The sequence below is a fragment of the Sylvia atricapilla genome, chromosome 16 (assembly GCF_009819655.1).
Source record: "Sylvia atricapilla isolate bSylAtr1 chromosome 16, bSylAtr1.pri, whole genome shotgun sequence".
Taxonomy (NCBI): Eukaryota; Metazoa; Chordata; class Aves; order Passeriformes; family Sylviidae; genus Sylvia; species Sylvia atricapilla.
In genome coordinates this window covers 7,433,704-7,451,126 of record NC_089155.1, presented here as the reverse complement: position 1 = coordinate 7,451,126, position 17,423 = coordinate 7,433,704, and the positions used below count along the sequence as shown (strand labels likewise).

The following is a 17,423-nucleotide window of genomic DNA, read 5'->3' as shown; positions in this document are numbered from 1 at the left end:
TGTTGTTTGATGTGTGGCACTGATGGGCAGAGCAGCAGAACTGCTGGATGGCAGTGCTTTAGAGCAGCAGAGGGGAGAGGACAGCTCAGAAAGGAGCTGCCATTCCTTCCTCTGAGCAGGAGTTTGAGGAGTGCTGCTGCTGTGGAAGCTGAGCCCTCAGTATTGGCTTCCAGCTCTGTTGGCTTCCCAGAGCTTGTGTGTGTCTGCTGGGGGGGAGTGTGTGTCAGGAAATCAATGAGCCTCTGCTGGAATCCTGGCTGAGGGAGGCAAAGTGAATTCCCTTTTACTGACAGGTTTGCCCAGCAGAGCAATGGATGATTGTCCCAGGTCACAGAGTCCAGTGCCGAGGCCGGCTGAGTGTGAGACCAGTGCTGGAAAATACTTGAATCAAAACTCATCAGATTAATCCTTTCTCCCTCTAAAAAGGCAAAGGAAGCTTCAGCTCCACCACCAGGACAATCTGTGCTAAACTTACTTTTTATTTTTGGCAGATGGGTGTATTCATGTTCTGTCACAATCCCCAGTGCCAGGGGAAAGCTGCTGAGGAAAGGCCACGTTTTAATGGTGGCTGCATTAGGAATGAGAACTAGAGCTGAAAACAAGATCATTCTTAGACAAGCACCTAACAGTGATCATGGCTGTCAGCTTTTAATCCATGTTCTGCAGGAGAATCCCAAGAGGGCTCTGTGTGCTTTGCCCTGTTTTATCTTCAAATGCTGCTGGTGCCTGCAGCCAGTTGTAGCTTAAGCTGAGGTCTGGGTCTGGTTCTCCTGCCTGTGGGGAGCACAGCATGTCAGGGTTATTTGGGAAGGGGAGTGGGCTGGACTTGTCTGAGATGGTGCCACATGGGCTGGAAATTTTAGTGGAACCAAGCAACCAGAACTTTCTGTCTTAACAAACATTATTCTCCTTAACAGGGGATAATGGTGTCTGCTGTGGCTGCCTCCCCAGTGGGGTGCTGGGTTTTTTTCTTGTGGGTCTAATTCTTTGCTTGGAAGAAATTTAAAAACTTCTGTGGCTTCATGTAGGGAACTGTATCTTTGACCTGCCTTATGATTCTATCTTGTCTTAATCCAACCAAAACCCAAACTTCCCTCCATGAAGACACCTGGGGAAGATCATCCAAATGCTTTTAATAAACAACTCCATTATAAAAGATGCTTTCAATTTGAACTTCATTTTGCAAGAGCTAATTTTAGTGATGAACCATACATTTCCTAATGGCACTTAATTACAATTTAAAAACCTTGTTTACAGCCCCCAAAATACTCCATTAAAAGAGGTTATTCACTCTGTAAAAGTGCTAGAAAGTTTGTTTTTAGAAAACCAGTTGAGCTTTAACAATGGGAAGTTTCTGGCTTTGGCAGCTGTAGCTGCAGGGAGGGAGGTCAGGCACGGGGCCTGTCCAGAACCAGCACAAGAAAGGACAGTGTGAATGGCAGCCGTGGGGAGGGACACCGTGGCTTTCTCATCCCCTCCCATGGCTAATCCCAAACCCTTCACCTTCCAGTGGGACTTCACAGGCGCCTGTGGGAGATGGCAGAGGGTTCTTGGCATGACTTGTGGCTGCAAAGGCCACTCAGTAGCTTTTCTTCAGCAGCAGTTTTGGAGCTCGGCTGCTCTCAGGGGTTCTACAGGTTTTTTGTCCTTCTTACAGCCACCCCAGGTCTCAAGAGTACATCAGCAGACAGCTCTGTGTTCTTCAATATCCTCATTTAAGGAAAACATACATTCAAATGTTATAAAACAGTCTTTCTAAAAATTGCTCTTAGATATCAGGAATCACTAAAGTGGGAAAGCTCCACAAAGCATCAAGGCTGAGGCACTCCATAAGGTGAGGAGAACTCAAACTCCAGAGTGGCTTCTTGCAGAAGTTCTGGGATGTGCTGCAGCATGCAGCCCTTGTGTGGCACCGTGGAGTGGGTTGTGCTGCTGAGGGCTATGAGCAAAGCTCATCTGTGACCTTCAAGCACAAGACACTGACTACAGAGGGAGAAGGGCTGCAGGCAGTCCCTGGCCTGTTCACCTGGACACTCAGCCAGCCTAGCCTGTCCCAGGTGTTGGAGGCTGTCCCTGTCCTGCAGGCCCTGGAGCTGTCCCCAGTCCACTCAGTGCATTCCATGCTAGAGTTGGTTATCTCCTTGCACAGTAGTTCAAAACAAAGACACAGAAGTGAGGGATGTTTGGTCTGTAACAAGACACTTCATTGTTGAGGATTCTTCCCCCAGCTGAAGAGCTGACCTATTTATAGTAATAAAAAAATCCCTGGTTATCTTTTGCAATGCTTTTAACTTTCCTTGTCACTGTGCTCTGACACAGAGAAGCTCCCTCTGTGTCATGTATGCTCTATTTCCATGCTGGTATTTAGGCACTGGTGGAAAGGACCATGCAGACCTGGCTTCAACCACAAGCAGCATGAGGAAGGTGCTTCAGGCTCCTCCTGCAGCTCACCTGTGCACTTGGAAATAAAATGTGCTTTGAACAGGAAAGCCAAGTTCATCTCCTGGTGTGGATTTGTGAGACACAGAAGGTGATGTGTTTTCTGTTATCATTTCTCAACACCAGTTCTATTTTCGCTTGACCTGTTTGCATGCCAGTCTGAAGTGTTAAGAGCTGTCTGGCCTGTGGGAAGACATAGAGCTGGCTCCAGGTAGAGATTGCAGACTGTACCACAGGAGAAAACTCCTTACCTGCAGCCACAAGAATAGCTGATGCATGTAGGATTCCCAGGGCATCCCAGTGACTCACTAGAAGGAAGCAAGTCCACCTCTGGGAATAGGCAGAGGTAAGCCTATTGTGAGTGTGCATGGATTGTGCAGTAGGGACAAGAGAACCTGAGAGGTGGTGGGGAAGAGGGATAGTGATCTTGTAAGGCAACTGGATCAGTGGTAATGGCACCTCCGTGGGAGTTTCCAGCTGCTTTCCAAGATAGGCTCAGTAAGGCTGTGGCATGTTATGGGAAACAGGCATGGAAAAGGTGAGAGGTGCCAAAGTTGGGGATGGGAATGAAAATAATCTGGGCTTCCCAGACTAGGCTAAACCAAACCACCTTCTCCTACCACACAGGGGTCAACCAGGGTGGGTTTCAGAGCTTCAGGTGGCAGCTCCCATTTCTAGGAATTGGGAAAAATACAAGAAATAAGTTATGGAAAAGACACAAATTTTGGATGAGGATGGAAACCTGAAATGGTTCTGTTTGAACCATGCATCCACTTCACTGTTCAGCGGCAGAATAGCTCCAGGGCTTGGGCAGGCAATTAACTAAAAATAGGCACCTGAGGGAGAATTCAGTCAGCCTGACTAACTGGGATTAGAGGATAAGCAAGAAGGTAGGGTGATAGGAAGCACATCTTTGAAGATTTATTTGTGGAAATTTTAATTGCAGGCAGCAGAAAATGCCTCTGTGGGGTTGTTCTGTCCAGAGAGCAAAGGCGGTGCAATGGTAGAGAAAGGAAAAGGAGCTTTTTTCAGTGAACTGCAGGAAATCTTCCCAGCAGCTGCTGTTCACCTGTCAGCAAGGAAGGAATTAAAGAACAAAGAGCTGAGCTCAACAAAAGTACTGAAATCATCAATCTACCAGAGGCAAAAAAAGGATTCCAGTTGAAGTGACACCATTTTTCAACACTGAGGCTAAAGAGTAGCAATGTTGTGAGACAGAGAACGGGGTCTGTCACAACGTGGTGTGTGGTATTCTGTCATGTGAAATTCAGTGGAAGCAAATGCAAGATAACATGTTGTTCCTTCCTACAAATGGATTTTTGAGTGAGCTGTAATCCCAGGGGAAAAAATCTTCAACCTTTCACAGGGTTCTGGCAATCTGAGCCTGGAAGGGTGGGCAAGGGTTAACCCTCTGCTGCCAGGGAGTGGCTTGGCTATTCCTTAGTTATTTCTAGGGGGGCATTAAGTCCTCAGCTTTCTGAGAACCCAGGGTCTGATTTATAAGGGCTGGCAAGTTCATGTCCTGTCCTTTTGCTGACTGGAGGTCTATGGGTTCCTATCATCGACTGCCCTGTTCCTATTTGGACACCCCCCAAGCCAGCCAGTTTAAAGCATTCCTTTATTTAACTAAAACCTCCAGAACAATTATTTCTGCTGTAGTTGCTGCCCTTGGGCTCAATCTGGTGCAGTCTTCCTGGTACAGGTTTACCAGGAACAGTGGAATGAGTTGCTGGGCTCTGCCTGCCTGACTCACAGCCGTGTCCTGGACCTGCAGCCCCAAACGCATGATCCAAAACAAAAACCAAACCCAAACTCTTTCTGGCATGATTTTTTTTATATCACATAACCAGTGCAGTGGCTGCCACAAAGCCCTGCACATCCACCACAGAACAGATTGTTCTGTTGTAGGCTGTGCTGCAGCAATCCCCCTCACAGCATGCTAAGGTTACCCTTGCCCCTTACCTTCAGCTGCAGCAGCAGGAGCTGACTTCCACTGACTTGCCTACGAGCTTGGTACATCTGTCCAAGTGGACTGGGATTCCCAAGTGCTGTAAGCTTGCATGCTCAAAGTATTTTCTTATAAACAGGTAAAAATTGTTCACTATAATTTGTTTTGTGAATTGCATACTTGCTATTTCAAATTGAATTAGTCTTGTTTGTTTTAGACTGACTGGTAAAATACTTTTGGGTTACAAGCTGTTGTGGTAGAGGAACTTTGAATCCATTTTCCTGTGCAAACACCTGCAATCAGCTCCAATGCTGTCTCTGACCACGCTGCCCTTGCTGGGTTAGATTTTCCTTCCATTGACAAAGGTTACTGTAGTTCTGCTTGTTAAAGTACCTGTAGAAAGCAAATCACACGTGCAAATCATAGCAAAATGAATTCCATTTATTCTTTGACAGACTACTGGTAGGAAAAAGATGCCTTGCTCTAAGTTTAGCTACCACTGCTAAAGGAATTCCAGTGATGACATCTGTTCAGAGTACAATGCAGGGAGGAAGCAAGAAAGCTGAATGTTCTGCAGTGGAAGAAGGTGTGTGATGGCATTGCATAAATCTTGAAAATCCTCACTGGCAGTGGGTGATCAGTTCTGACCATTTATTTCTCAAAAAATAATAATCCTCTCAACTGAAGACAGGGATAAGGCTTGCATATAATTGATAACAGTGTGAAACTCTTTAATTTGCAAAGAGCAAAGCAATAGAAGACAGGCCTGAGGTATTCAATGCTGGTAAACAGACTGGCTGCAATGCCCTGTTTACCTTTGCTAGGTTAGAGAACAAGAAGGCACTCGTTGGACTTGGAAAGGCAACATTTTCCAGTGGAGAAAAGGAAAAAGTACTGCATTCAACTCGGGGAGATCATTGCCACAGGATATTGCTGAGGTAAATAAATCTTATATTACATTTTGATACAAAAGTCTTATTTGCAGCATTGCTGGCTAACCTAAAACAACCGATCTATGTTCTGGAGAATCAATGGATTGCTAAAGAGTCATTCTGGGAAGAATTACTAAGCTAAATTAAAAATAAAATTCTGGAGTAAAATGGAAGGGGGACAAGCCTGTGACCAAAAGAGGCACAGCTGATGTCACACGGTGGGATCATGGCTCAGCAGGAAGGAATCTGCATCAACTGAGGTGGATGTGCTCTGGGGAGACAAGGGAGGACAGCATCTGGCTTCACTCAGGGAGCTGAGATAACAGAGTAGAGGTAGATTCTGCATTTCCTAAATTTATGGAGAACAATATTGACAGATTTCCTGGTTTATCTTGGCCTACAATGGTTCCTCCATGCTGAGGTATGAATCTGCCTGTCCATAGTCATAAACACGCACCAGCGCAGAGTGGCCTCCATCTGTCCCCATCTGCAGTATAAGTGCCCAGGAAAACAGGAGCAGGAGACAATACAGGTGCTAAATGACACCAGCAGCTGGCTGCCACTTCCCAGTATAACCCCTCTGCCCTGGCGGGTAGACAGCCCATGGAAGAGTTTAAGAGGTAGGGCAGGAAGCAAGGGAAGCACTGTAACAACTTCAGGAGGCGAGGCTTGACCAGGAGAGAACAAAAGCCAGTGGAATCAAATCCAAAGTGAAAAGTTGACTGCAGGCCCCAAACCTCAGCATTTCTTAGAACTATTGGTGTTGGGAGAAATGCTTCAAATACACTGACAGTGTGTACCTGAAGCTGGGACCATTTTTTCCTTGATTTTTGGCCTGTTATCACCATTGAAGTTAAAATATACCTTTGAGATTGCTTCCTGGATGGGCCAAAAAAGGGTGCAGACCTCAGTGAATGGCTGTAATTAAAAAACCTCAAGCCCCAGAAACTCATACTCTGTTCCTCATCCTAAGGGAACCTATGGAGCAGGGCCTGCAGCCTGTTCTCACCCACGCCAGGTATGCCAGTGCTCGATGTCCCAAGCTCCTCACCCAGCTCTCTCACGTGCTTTGGTTTCCAGATCTGTTTGCCTGGGGGAGATACTGAAAAGGGCTCTGTCCATACACCGCACACCAAGCTAAGCTGTGAGAGCTGCTCCATCCCCTTCACTCAGGATAGCCAGCGAGAAAAGGCAGGAAGGTGCTGCCTACAGGGGCAGAGGCTGAAGTGGTCCAAAAGCAGTGTATTTCCCCATGGGGGAAGAACATGATAAGTGAAGAGAAATCAGTGCAACCTGACTTCGTTGTGTAAACAGTGTTCTAGCTACACCAGAGATGAATCCAGTGTATTCTGGTGCCTCCTATTTTTGCAATGGCAGATACAGATTTGTGTTGTGTAAACAATGTTCACCATAACAAGTTTATCCTAACGGCTCCGAAGAGGTGACGTTGAATTCACTATGTAAACGGGCTTGTTGCTTAACACTGATGTGGAGTAACCTGTGTTGGGTGACGGGATGAGAGGTAGCAGGGAAGGACAGCCTCTTCCCCATTGGCTTCATACAGAGCGGTATCATGACTTCTTCTCCATGTGGAGGTGTTGGCTGGCTTGCCAGAATTGCAGTGTGGTAACATGAAATGGAAGCTGGACTCTTCAAATGTTTAGCCCAGGATGAAAAAGTCTCAACTCCTTCTGAGGGACAGTCCCTTCCCAGAGAGGAAATAGCTCCAGCATTCTCAGGGAAGGTCAGTGCTAAGCGCGGCTCCTGATTCACAGATTAAAAATTAGATAAAATATATCCAGTCTATCAGCTGAAATCTTTCCGCTGTACAGGACTGGGACTCGCACGGGATTTCGGCTGTTCCAGTCTACAAGTGCTCCCTCCGAGATCAGAAACCTTCTGCCTGACCCAGCTCTGCCAGAGCTTTCACACCCCCAAGGAAGGAAGAGTTGTGCGTTTTTAAGGCTCTCCATGAAGGGGTGACTGAAAGATCTGTTCTCCAGTGCTATTTCCAGCTTATTGGAATGCCTGGTGGAACCGTGGCAGCGTGGTTGTGCTCAAGCTGGAGGTGAAGACGGGGGGCAACGAATGAAGGGGCCCAAAGTTCAGCGAGGCCCCGGCTCCGGGAGACTCTTGAGGTTGATGTTGCAAAGTGGTGAGCAGTGGCTGCGCCTCCCCCTGCGAGTAGCCCATGACCAATCCCCCCGATGAGACAGGTGGATTGCAAGGAGGAAGATTTAGGGGGAGGAAGCCAAGAAGATGAGAGAAGTCCATGTTAGCAGCACAGAGAGCCTCTGAGAGGTTAGCAGGGCTCTTGGAAAGCAAAGCCTCATCCAGGGCAGGCGGCTGAGGCGAAGAGGACTGAGGATCACCAGATGAGAGAGACAGGCTGCCAGGGAAGTCTGACAAAAAGCTGTCCACCTCTACTTTGGGTAGTTTCTCAGGCAAATATGAGGTAGATCCAAGCTGATACTTTGGAGGAGGTTGCGGTGGGGAGGAGATGGGAGAAGAAGATTCCAGAGGATAGCTCATTCCCATTGGAAGAGAATTAGGAACCAAAGAATGCGGCATCCCTGAGCTTGGCATGGTTTGGAGATGTGTGCTGTACATGCCCACGGGCAGCATGCCAGGGAAGCTCTTACCACCCATCATGTCTCTGGATGCCATACACAGGACAGGACTCAGCTCTTCCTTCACTGCCACAGAGGAGCTGCAGCTGAGCAGACCCAACATGTCCACTGGCTCCGTCTTAATCTTCAGCAGTTCCTGGGAGTGGCTTTTCTTCATGTGCCTGGTCAGGTGGTCTTTCCTCCCAAACCTCTGAGCACAGTACTGGCACAGGAAGTCCTTCCTCCCCGTGTGCACTACCAGGTGTCTCCGCACGTCTTTCCGGGTGTAGAAGCGCCGGTCGCAGTGGTCACACGGATGCTTCTTCTCCTTGGCCCCGCCAGAAGCCCGCCTGGAATGAGCTTTGAGGTGCTCCAGCAGGACCTGGGTGCTCTCGAAGGTCTGCAGGCACACCTTGCAGCTGAGGTCACCGCTGGCAGCCGCGTGCATGGCCAGGTGTCGCCTGAAGCCCAGTTTGGTGTTGTAGTTCTTGCCGCACTCGGGACAGTGCAGGGCCTCCTTGTTGGGATCGTGGGTCTGCAGGTGGTTCCGAAGGTGATCCTTCCGGTGAAACATCTTCTCGCAGTACATGCACTGGTGAGGCTTCTGAGCAGAGTGCGTGGCCATATGCCTGAGGGGAGAAAAGCAGGAAAGGTCAGACAAACATCCAACCTACACACTAGTTTTCCAAAATTTTCCTTGTGTCCTAAGCTTTTATGCCACAAAAATCCCAGATGGCATTTTACCTCCACTAAACAAGGAGCACAATGCTTCAGGCAAAACCTGCAGTCTGTCTCTCCTGAGCTCCTGCTCTCTGCTGAGGTTGCCAAACCTCCCTAGTTTGTGACGCTAGGTGAGAAAACTTGAGTTCATCAGGAGGGTCAGGCTGTGCCCAAGTCTGCTGACAGCCACTGTGGTGTGATTTCACCTTGGTATCTCACACTCTCCCACACTGAGGTTCATCTGACTTCAAGTTCTCAACCATCACTGTTTCATTTTGTGTTGTACTTCACTACATAAATGAGAACTCTGCTTCTCCATACTGGAGCAACAGCTGCCATGGAATTATCCCTGTGGTTAGAGGCAGGACTTATGAACGCAAATGCTATTCTTGCTTTTCATTTTGTTTTTTTAATCTGTGAACTTCACTTTCTGTTTCTATTTCCTCCTCAGTGAAACACAAAACAGCTTGAGCTCAGGATACAGCTTTAACTGAAGTTCTCTGGAAGGCGCCTAAAGAGATGCCAAGTATGGTAATGTCTGGGACTCAACTGCTTTGCAAGGTAAAAGGGCATTTCCCCTCCTCCAGCTTCTCAGAAATTCAAGCAAAGATACACGAGGGAGGGGGTTTCCCTTCTCTCCTGCCACTGCTGGGCAGAGGCACTTGCAGATACCTACCTATAGAGCTTGTACTTGGAGGCAAAGGCTTTGCCACAGTGCAGCTGGGGGCAGTTGTAGGGCCTCTGCTCCGAATGGGAAAGAGTGTGAGTTCTCAGCTTGTCCACGTGAGGGAAGGAGGGCTCCGATAGTTCACACTGGCATTTTCCCTGACTTTCGGTCTCTTCACCTCTTGGTCTGGGGACTAATTTCCAGCCTGTCTCTTCCTCCTCCTGCTTTGCATCTTGAATCCAGTTGGGAACACTGGGGAAAAATGCCGTCATGGCAGGTCTAGTAGAACATGGCCATGTCAAGCAGAACTCGAGCCTGTGGGTGTCTCGCTGTGATGTTGTCCTGGTGCAGTTTTCTCTTGGAGCCCCCCGTGACCAAACTGCTTTAACAGCAAAACTTCTTCATCTGAAATCACAGAAGGCTGGTGTTAAGACACTGCATCCTTCACCCATGCACACAATGAACATGTGAAGATGCATGTTCCCAGTCATGGGGAACTCCAATCTCTCACTCCAATCAACAATGTTTTTCTGTCTTTTCCCCCTTAACCAGTTACCTGAATAAAATTACGTTCAACTTTTTCTGAATTGCATTTTTTTGCACCTACTAAGAGCCAGTGTTACCTGCTGGATGTATGTTCTCCTGAAATATAAAAGGTGTCTATTTGTAGATCTAAATACCTTTTGCTGTGTGTTTTGCAAATCACTTCTCATCCTGTTTTTTCATATTTTCCCTTGGTCTCTGCTTACAAGGAATTACCTCCCAGAGATACCAAGGTTCTGCTGCATTTCCTTTTCTCATCCTTTCTGCCACCAACCTGGTGCACTGGGCAAGACCATCTCCAGAGCAAATCAATCTGAACCCAAACATGTGGCTGAACAGGGCTGAGGAAGAAAACTTGCAATTCTCGTCAACACCACACCTTTTTCTGGAAGGCAACGGATGCTGCTCCTCTTCAGGGTGGGATTACTCATTGTATTTTCACTTTTCGATTGTGAGGCAGATTCTGCCTCTCTGGATCAGCAAGTTTTCTACTGTAATGAGCAATTTTTAACTCTTTTTTTTTTTTTCTGATACTCTCATCCATTAATAATGGAAGCTCAAACTATTTCCTGTTCAACAAAATACACCTCCTGTAGGCTCCTCTGGCTTTCATGTTGACGAGGTCCTACATTAAACTCTCTCAGCAGGCTGTTCTTGAGCTGTGTGTTGGCCAAGTAAAACGTTTTTATAGGGTTCTACCGCCAGCTCGACTGGTAAACGGTCAGCTGAAATAAAACCGATCTCTTTCACTCAATTTGGCTGCCTGAGAAACTCTTCTTAAAATAGCATCAAACCCTCACTCCATGATTGCTTCAGAGGAGGAACTTCCTGCTGCACATCAACACGAGCGCGAGTTGTGGGCAGGATGTGCAACTGTGAGGGAGCAAACCAACCCTGAAGAAAGTGCTCAAGGAACGTTATGAAGAGCAGAAATAACAATTACTGTGACTGCACCATCACCCTAAATATCATGGATGGTTCCCTCGGGGTGGAAAACACTGAGAAACAGGATGACTCCAAGAAAACATGTCACTGTGAATTTTGGGAATGCCTGCTAAGAACAAAACTTGGTTTTGTACAGGCTAAATCTACGTGGTCAAAGCAGAACAATAAAGGACCAGAACTGCTGAGGTGCCACTTTGGGACAAACCAGCGTGATGTGACAGCTGCTCTGACCCCTCAGGGTGCAGAAGGCCTGCGGTTCAGAGCAATCTGTCTTTCTGGGTGCTAAAAGCATGAATATTTCACCTCTCTATGAAATATGTTCCAGAAAACATGAGTATTCTCTACCTCTTGCTCCAGAGCTGTGCAGGTGTCCCGAGAGTCTCTGCCACTTTCACCAGGGAACTGCTCCTTTCCCTCCGAAAAAGCCTGGCCATCTGGGCCAGTTTCAAAGCTACCTGGAAGAAGACAAGAGTTTGAATTCTGATGTCTTTAACAGTAAGGTGCATAAACGATCACACTGGAATTTTGGGAAATTCAGAGGTACTGCTGCAACCGCCTTGCAAACTGCGGAGGTGCCAGGGGGTGGCCGCGAGGGGCAACGCGCTCCTCCCTCCGGCACCTCCGCCGTTTGTATCGGAAGCCAACCGGGAAACCCCCACCCTCAGGAGCACTCCGTGGATAACGCAGCCCCGGTGGAGCGGGATCACACAGCCCACCCCCGCCCCGCAGCCCTAAGGGAAGGGAGGCGGGCCCGGCCTACGCCCCCCCCCCGCCCCGCATCCTCCTCCTCCTCACACGCCCCCCTGTCCCCTGAGGGGACCCCGCCACCGAGGGGAGGGTACGGCCGTGCCACCGCCCCTCGCTGCGGTGCCGCCCCCCTCCCAAGCCCCCCCGCGCTCACCCCGTTCCCCCGGGCCCCGCCAAGCGCGGCTCCGGTCCCGGCCCCGGCGGCGCCATTGCGCGGGGCCTTGTGGGAGTGACGTCACGCCTCGGTGGTGGCCGCCAGAGCGGCGCGCCGCGGGGCATGACGGGATGGTGGTGCCGGGCTCTGGCCGCCGACGAGCCTCCATGGCGGCGCCGCCGGTCCCGGTGCTCCTCGTACTCCTCCTGCTCCTCCCGGTGATGGCGGCGGGAGGCGGCGCGGCACCCGCCTGGGACGAGGCCGGGTACCTGCTCTACTGTCCCTGCATGGGTGAGGCTCTCCCGGTGCGGGCCCCCTGTGCATCTCCCGGTTGCACCTCCCGGTGCGACCCCCGGCGCGGTTCCCGCTGCAGACCCTGCTGCCGCAGACTGCGGTGCAGACCCCGTTTCATCTCCCGGCGCGGTCCGCGGTCCATTCCCCGCTCCATGCCCCGGCACATCCCCGGCTGCGGCTCCCGCCGCATCCCCCGGTCCGTGCCCGATCGGTCCCCGCCTGAGCCCCATCTCTCGCAGGCCGCTTCGGTAACCAAGCCGAGCATTTCCTGGGAGCCCTGGCCTTCGCCCGCGCCCTCAACCGGACCCTGGCCGTGCCGCCCTGGATCGAGTACCGGCACCACCGCCCGCCCTACACCAACGTGAGCCCCCGGGCACGGCGAGGGGGCGGCGGGCAGGGCTGGGACCTCTCCGGGGATCAGCTGCGGGCCCCGAGCGCGGAGACCCGCGGCTCACGGGCTCCGTTCCCCCACAGCTGCACGTCCCCTACTCGGAGCACTTCAGGCTGGAGCCGCTGCGGCGGTACCACCGCGTGATCAGCCTGGAGCAGTTCATGGAGCATCTGGCGCCCCGGCACTGGCCGCCCGGCAGGAGAGTGGCTTATTGCTTCGAGGCTGCTGCCCAGAGAAGCGCGGACAAAAACACGTGTCCCATGAAGGTGAGTTCCTCCTCGGCCCAGCGGGCACGGCTTAATTCCAAAGGCTGTGACTGACTCATTCAGGTCGCCATTGATTTGCAAATTTAGGAGTTACCTACCGCAAATCGGTCTGCGAGGCGTTGCTTTCACCGCTTGTGGAGTGGCATGCTGTGCCTTCATTAGTTTTCTTTGTCTGCAAGTGCGTGGGGATCGGATACAGTCTGTGCAAGTAAATTTTATCACTTTAGACTTGATTGTGACTGTAGCTTATCTCCCGCTCTCTGTTTCCCAGCTGTGGTAGTTTTCCAGCTGGTGTTAAAGCAACCTCTTAACTACAAGTTTGGAAGCTGTGGTGTCCTTGTTCTTTAAAACAACCTTTGCAACCTTCCCAGTGAACTTGCCTTAATGTATTTCACTGTGTCCTTCCTGTGGAGCTGGTGTGTCAAACAGGCTGTTGTATTCCAGCTGCTTCCCTCCTGGAACAGGCTCCTGCTTTGCATCTCAGGATCTTGCCAGATCCATCTTTCAGGCTCTGTGTGTGCACTGAATGGACATTTGTCTTTTCTTTGCAGGATGGAAATCCGTTTGGTCCCTTCTGGGATCAGTTCCAAGTGGATTTTGATAAGTCTGAGCTCTTCAAGGGAATTTCCTTCAGTCCTGCATACAAGGACCATTGGATCCAAAGGTAGCAAGAAGATGGAAAAGTGCTGGCAGGTCACTGTGGACATTTAGAGTCACTCATGAAAGCAGCTGTGACTGTGTATTGTGACTTTACATTTTGGGGGAGAAACTGAAGTGATTAGTTAGTAATATAATTAAAAATATTAATGATTTTTCCATTAAATATTTGCTGAACTCTTCCTGTGGGCATTATTTAGGCATGAACTCTGTTAGCCTGATTGATTTCTGAGCCAGGAATATTTAATTTATGAAGTATTTATTTATTAAATATGTAGTTAATTGTAAAAAATCATTTGGTTCTCAGTTGGTGATTATGAACCACATTTTGCTGCTTACCTCGTGTTTTCAGAGCTATGAGTGACTTTAGTGGTTATCAGTAAGTTTGGGTGACAGAATTGCTCTAGTCTGGGGTGAAAATGTAACATCCCATTGCTTGGTAGCTCCTCACTGCATGTTTGAGGCTCTTCTCTTGTTGTCTGTCAGATAAAAGGTCTGAGGTAAAATACAGTCCCTGAGATTTCTTCAGTTCAGATGGCAAAACAGCTAAAATTATCTAAATTTGGAGCAATAAATTGCGTATTTTGGGGTGTTCCTGGTTTCTACTCTAACCTTCACAGCAGTCTTCGTGCAGGTTCGGTCACGTTTCAAACTGCCGGGGTTTGGTTTTCTGTAGGTTTCCACCCTCTGAGCACCCTGTTCTCGCCTTACCTGGAGCTCCAGCCCAGTTTCCTGTCCTGGAGGAGCACCGGCCCCTGCAGAAGTACATGGAGTGGTCTGAGGCCATGGTGAAGAAGGGAGAAGCCCATATCCAGTCTCTGCTGGTCCGGCCCTACGTGGGCATTCACCTGAGGATCGGCTCGGACTGGGTACGGCTGGAGGCTGCTGACAAGTGGGATGTGGACAAAGCTGCTCAAAAAGGAGCTGTGCTAGGAGAGCCTCCTGATGCCTGCTGGCATCCAGGAGCTCCCTGTGTGTTAGCAGTGGCACTGGGGTTCTTTCAGACAGGCAGAGGTTGGGCCGTGTGGTGTTTTCTCACTCGAATGTGGTACTCTGAGAACTAAAAGAGGTTGTGGTGATGTGAGGTTCAGCCTCTCTTCCCAGTGGCAGAACAAAGGAAAATGGCCTCAGGTGCACCAGGGGAGGTGAGGTTGGATATTAGGGAGAAATTCTTCACTGAAAGAGTCATTGAGCCCTGGCCCAGCCTGTCCAGGGCCGTGGTGGAATTGCCATTCCTGGGAGAGTCCAGAACACCAGTAGATGTGGCACTTTCTGATAAGGTTCAGTAGGCATGGGGTATCTGTTCAACGTTTGGACTTGATAATCTCAGAGATCTTCAGCTTTGATGATTCTGTGATTCTCTTTTCCTCTTGCAATAGAAAAATGCCTGCAACATGTTAAAGGACGGGACAGCTGGGCCACACTTCATGGCTTCACCACAGTGTGTGGGCTACGACCGGAGTGCTGCAGTGCCTCTCACCATGGACATGTGCCTGCCAGACCTCAGGGAGATCAAACGGGCTCTCAAGCTCTGGGTGGCAAAGATTGAAGCTAAATCTGTTTATATTGCTACCGATTCTGAGCCCTACACAACAGAAATACAACAGTTCTTCCAGGGAAAGGTGAGTCTTCCAGAAACCTCTTCTGGCAGGAGTGCTTGGATAAAAATCTCCCTTGGATTCTGGCCCGAGGCTGTCATGGACGGCAGACTGGCAGTTGTGGAATAGGTTATTCACAGCCAAATATTGGCATCTCAAAGTGAATTTGGCTTATAGCAATAAAAATTACGCTGTAAAACCTTTTTTTTTTTTTCAGGAGATTGAAGAGCATTATCTGGCATGGTAGTAAATATTTCCATGGAAAGGGTTTAAATTAAATAAACCTAAGTGATTTTTCAGAAATGCTCTGACATTGATCTAATCATAAATGAGTTATAGGGCAGAGAAAGACAAAACTTGCTCTCTTTCTGTTGTGTATTCCATTTCTAATATTATGCCAAGACATTGGATTGTGATAATAGCTGACTGCATTTATCTGCTCTCCTCGTTTCTCTGCAGCTCAAGGTTGTCAGCTTGCAGCCAGAAGTGCCTCAGATTGATCTGTACATCCTTGGCCAGTCCGACCACTTCATTGGGAACTGTGTCTCTTCCTTCACCGCCTTTGTGAAAAGAGAGCGTGATATCCATGGGAAACCCTCCTCATTTTTTGGCATGGACCACCCACCAAGGCTGCGGGATGAGTTCTGACCAAAGGAGGAAGAGGCTCCGTGGTTCCAGGGCTCTGAGCTGGGTCCTTGGTGCTGCAGCATTCCCTGTGGGCAGTCGTTGCTGGGCTGTGGGAGAGCTCCTGCCCTCCAGTACTCCTCACAGTCCCTTCCAGACTGTTCTGTCTGATCTCTCCTGTGCTTCCAATCTGAGCTCAGATAGAAATTTAAATCTTGTAATTTATAGGAAACTATAAACTATATATAGTTTTTTAAGATGTAGCTTTTATAGCTCTCCATTCTCACTTGGGATTCACCAACAATCAGGATGAAGCAGCTGCTCAGATTTCCTCCTCATTTCTCTCTCTGTTAATTCTTAACTGTTACCTAGAGGTGTTTTGAAGCTTTGTGGCCAAAACTGACCATAATTGGTTCTTTTTGAATGTAAAACTTGTTGGGCATATCAGGTTCCCTGGAAAGAGTGTGCAAGGTGATGCTCAGGACTGGAAAAGCTCTGGGTTTTATCAAGGACCACTGTTGTCTTACCAGACCCGTGTCACCACAGTGCCTCAGTGTCCCTTCTCCCGTCCAAGGAGATTCCATTCCCAGTGCTGTGGGGCCCTGGATCTCTTTGGTGGTGCAGGAGGAGTGCAGTGGGACATGGTGTGACATGGCAGCTGCCTGTTCAGCCTCTTTGCATCAGCCTGGGGTAAGGTGTATGCAGGGACATGGGAGGAGATCTGTCACTGCCAGTCCAGAACTGGAGATTGAGGGCTTGTAGCTTTGTAGCTGTTGATGTCAGTGGTAGAAGAGAAACTTTGAGCCAAGGTTATTAAAATACCTGTAGTGGCGTTGGGTATATGTCATACCTAGATCTATGGTATTGTTTTGTTTTAGTACTTTATAAGATAACCCCTCTGAAAGCATTACCCTTATCTGGGACAGTTCCTAGTTGAGGTAAATCTGGAAAATTATTCATTGATGGAGAAGTAACAGCCCAAACCCCTCTGTTTGGCCTGGTGTGGTTTGATGTTGGTAACACTGATAATCCCAACATGGTGAGACTCGACCAATGCCTTTTGGTGCTTCTGTGACTTCATTTTCTGGTCCAAAGACTGAGTACAAAATGGTTCATTTTCCAAAAATGCCACTTGGGTGAGTCTGTGTGGTACCAGAGCTGCTGCCTCCAGTGCACTGCTGCAGTCCAGGCAAGGCTGTTAAGAGTAGTTAACTCCAAATGTCTCTTTTTGTGGTGGTCTTTTCCTCCTTGAAATGTTTCTGAGCTTTGAAGGAGTTGTTCACAGGGGAGTGAACAAAAGGGGGCAAAATGAGAAGGTCCCCCAGGTGTCAGGGTGGCAAAAACTCATCTCTTGTTTCCTCAGGGCTGGCTTCAAAAATCATGGGATTTGGGGGAAAATCATCAGGTCTGGGGCCTTTGCGAGCTGGGCTTTTGAAGACTGAACCTCCTTGTGTCATACAGTTTACTGATCTTGGGTGATGCCATTGAGGCTGCCTTGCCTTGCTGTGGAGCAGGGAAAGCCTTTTCCCACGCTGTTGGGAAGACAAAGTATTAAAACAAAATGTTAGGGTGGGGTGTTTCTTTTTGTTGTTTTTAAATAAGGTATTTTTTGTACTAATAAAAACTTGATTTTGTATTCACTCGTAGTGTACCAACATTCCTTCCTCCACTGCAGGAGTCTGTCCTACCAGAGCTGCAGCCTCCACTGCACTGCTGCGGTCCAGACAGCTCTGATTGAGAGAGTTTAACTCTTTAAATGTCTTTTCTTCATGGTGGTCTTTCCCTCTTTGGAAATATCCCCGAGCTTTGGCGGATTTTAAAGGCGCCACTCCGGGTGCGGCAGAGCGGCGGGACCCGCCCGGCTGGTGCAAACCCGGCGCTTTGGGGTT

General features: G+C 49.0%; 2 protein-coding genes across 2 annotated transcripts; one reads left to right on the top strand and one right to left on the bottom strand.

Annotated features, from left to right (window-relative positions):
• Positions 1 to 4,812: 4,812 nt before the first annotated feature.
• PLAGL2 (PLAG1 like zinc finger 2) lies at positions 4,813 to 11,770 on the bottom strand. Its single transcript, XM_066330725.1, has 4 exons — positions 11,705 to 11,770; positions 11,149 to 11,258; positions 9,325 to 9,720; positions 4,813 to 8,557 (listed from the first exon to the last, which is right to left on the bottom strand). The coding sequence occupies exons 3-4, from the start codon at positions 9,585 to 9,587 to the stop codon at positions 7,336 to 7,338; spliced, it is 1,485 nt and encodes a 494-aa protein (XP_066186822.1). The 5' UTR covers positions 9,588 to 9,720; positions 11,149 to 11,258; positions 11,705 to 11,770; the 3' UTR covers positions 4,813 to 7,335.
• Positions 11,760 to 17,174, top strand: POFUT1 (protein O-fucosyltransferase 1). The gene is made up of 7 exons (XM_066330726.1): positions 11,760 to 11,995; positions 12,238 to 12,359; positions 12,473 to 12,655; positions 13,207 to 13,319; positions 13,989 to 14,181; positions 14,692 to 14,934; positions 15,370 to 17,174. The coding sequence occupies exons 1-7, from the start codon at positions 11,836 to 11,838 to the stop codon at positions 15,556 to 15,558; spliced, it is 1,203 nt and encodes a 400-aa protein (XP_066186823.1). The 5' UTR covers positions 11,760 to 11,835; the 3' UTR covers positions 15,559 to 17,174.
• The last annotated feature ends 249 nt before the right edge of the window (positions 17,175 to 17,423 follow it).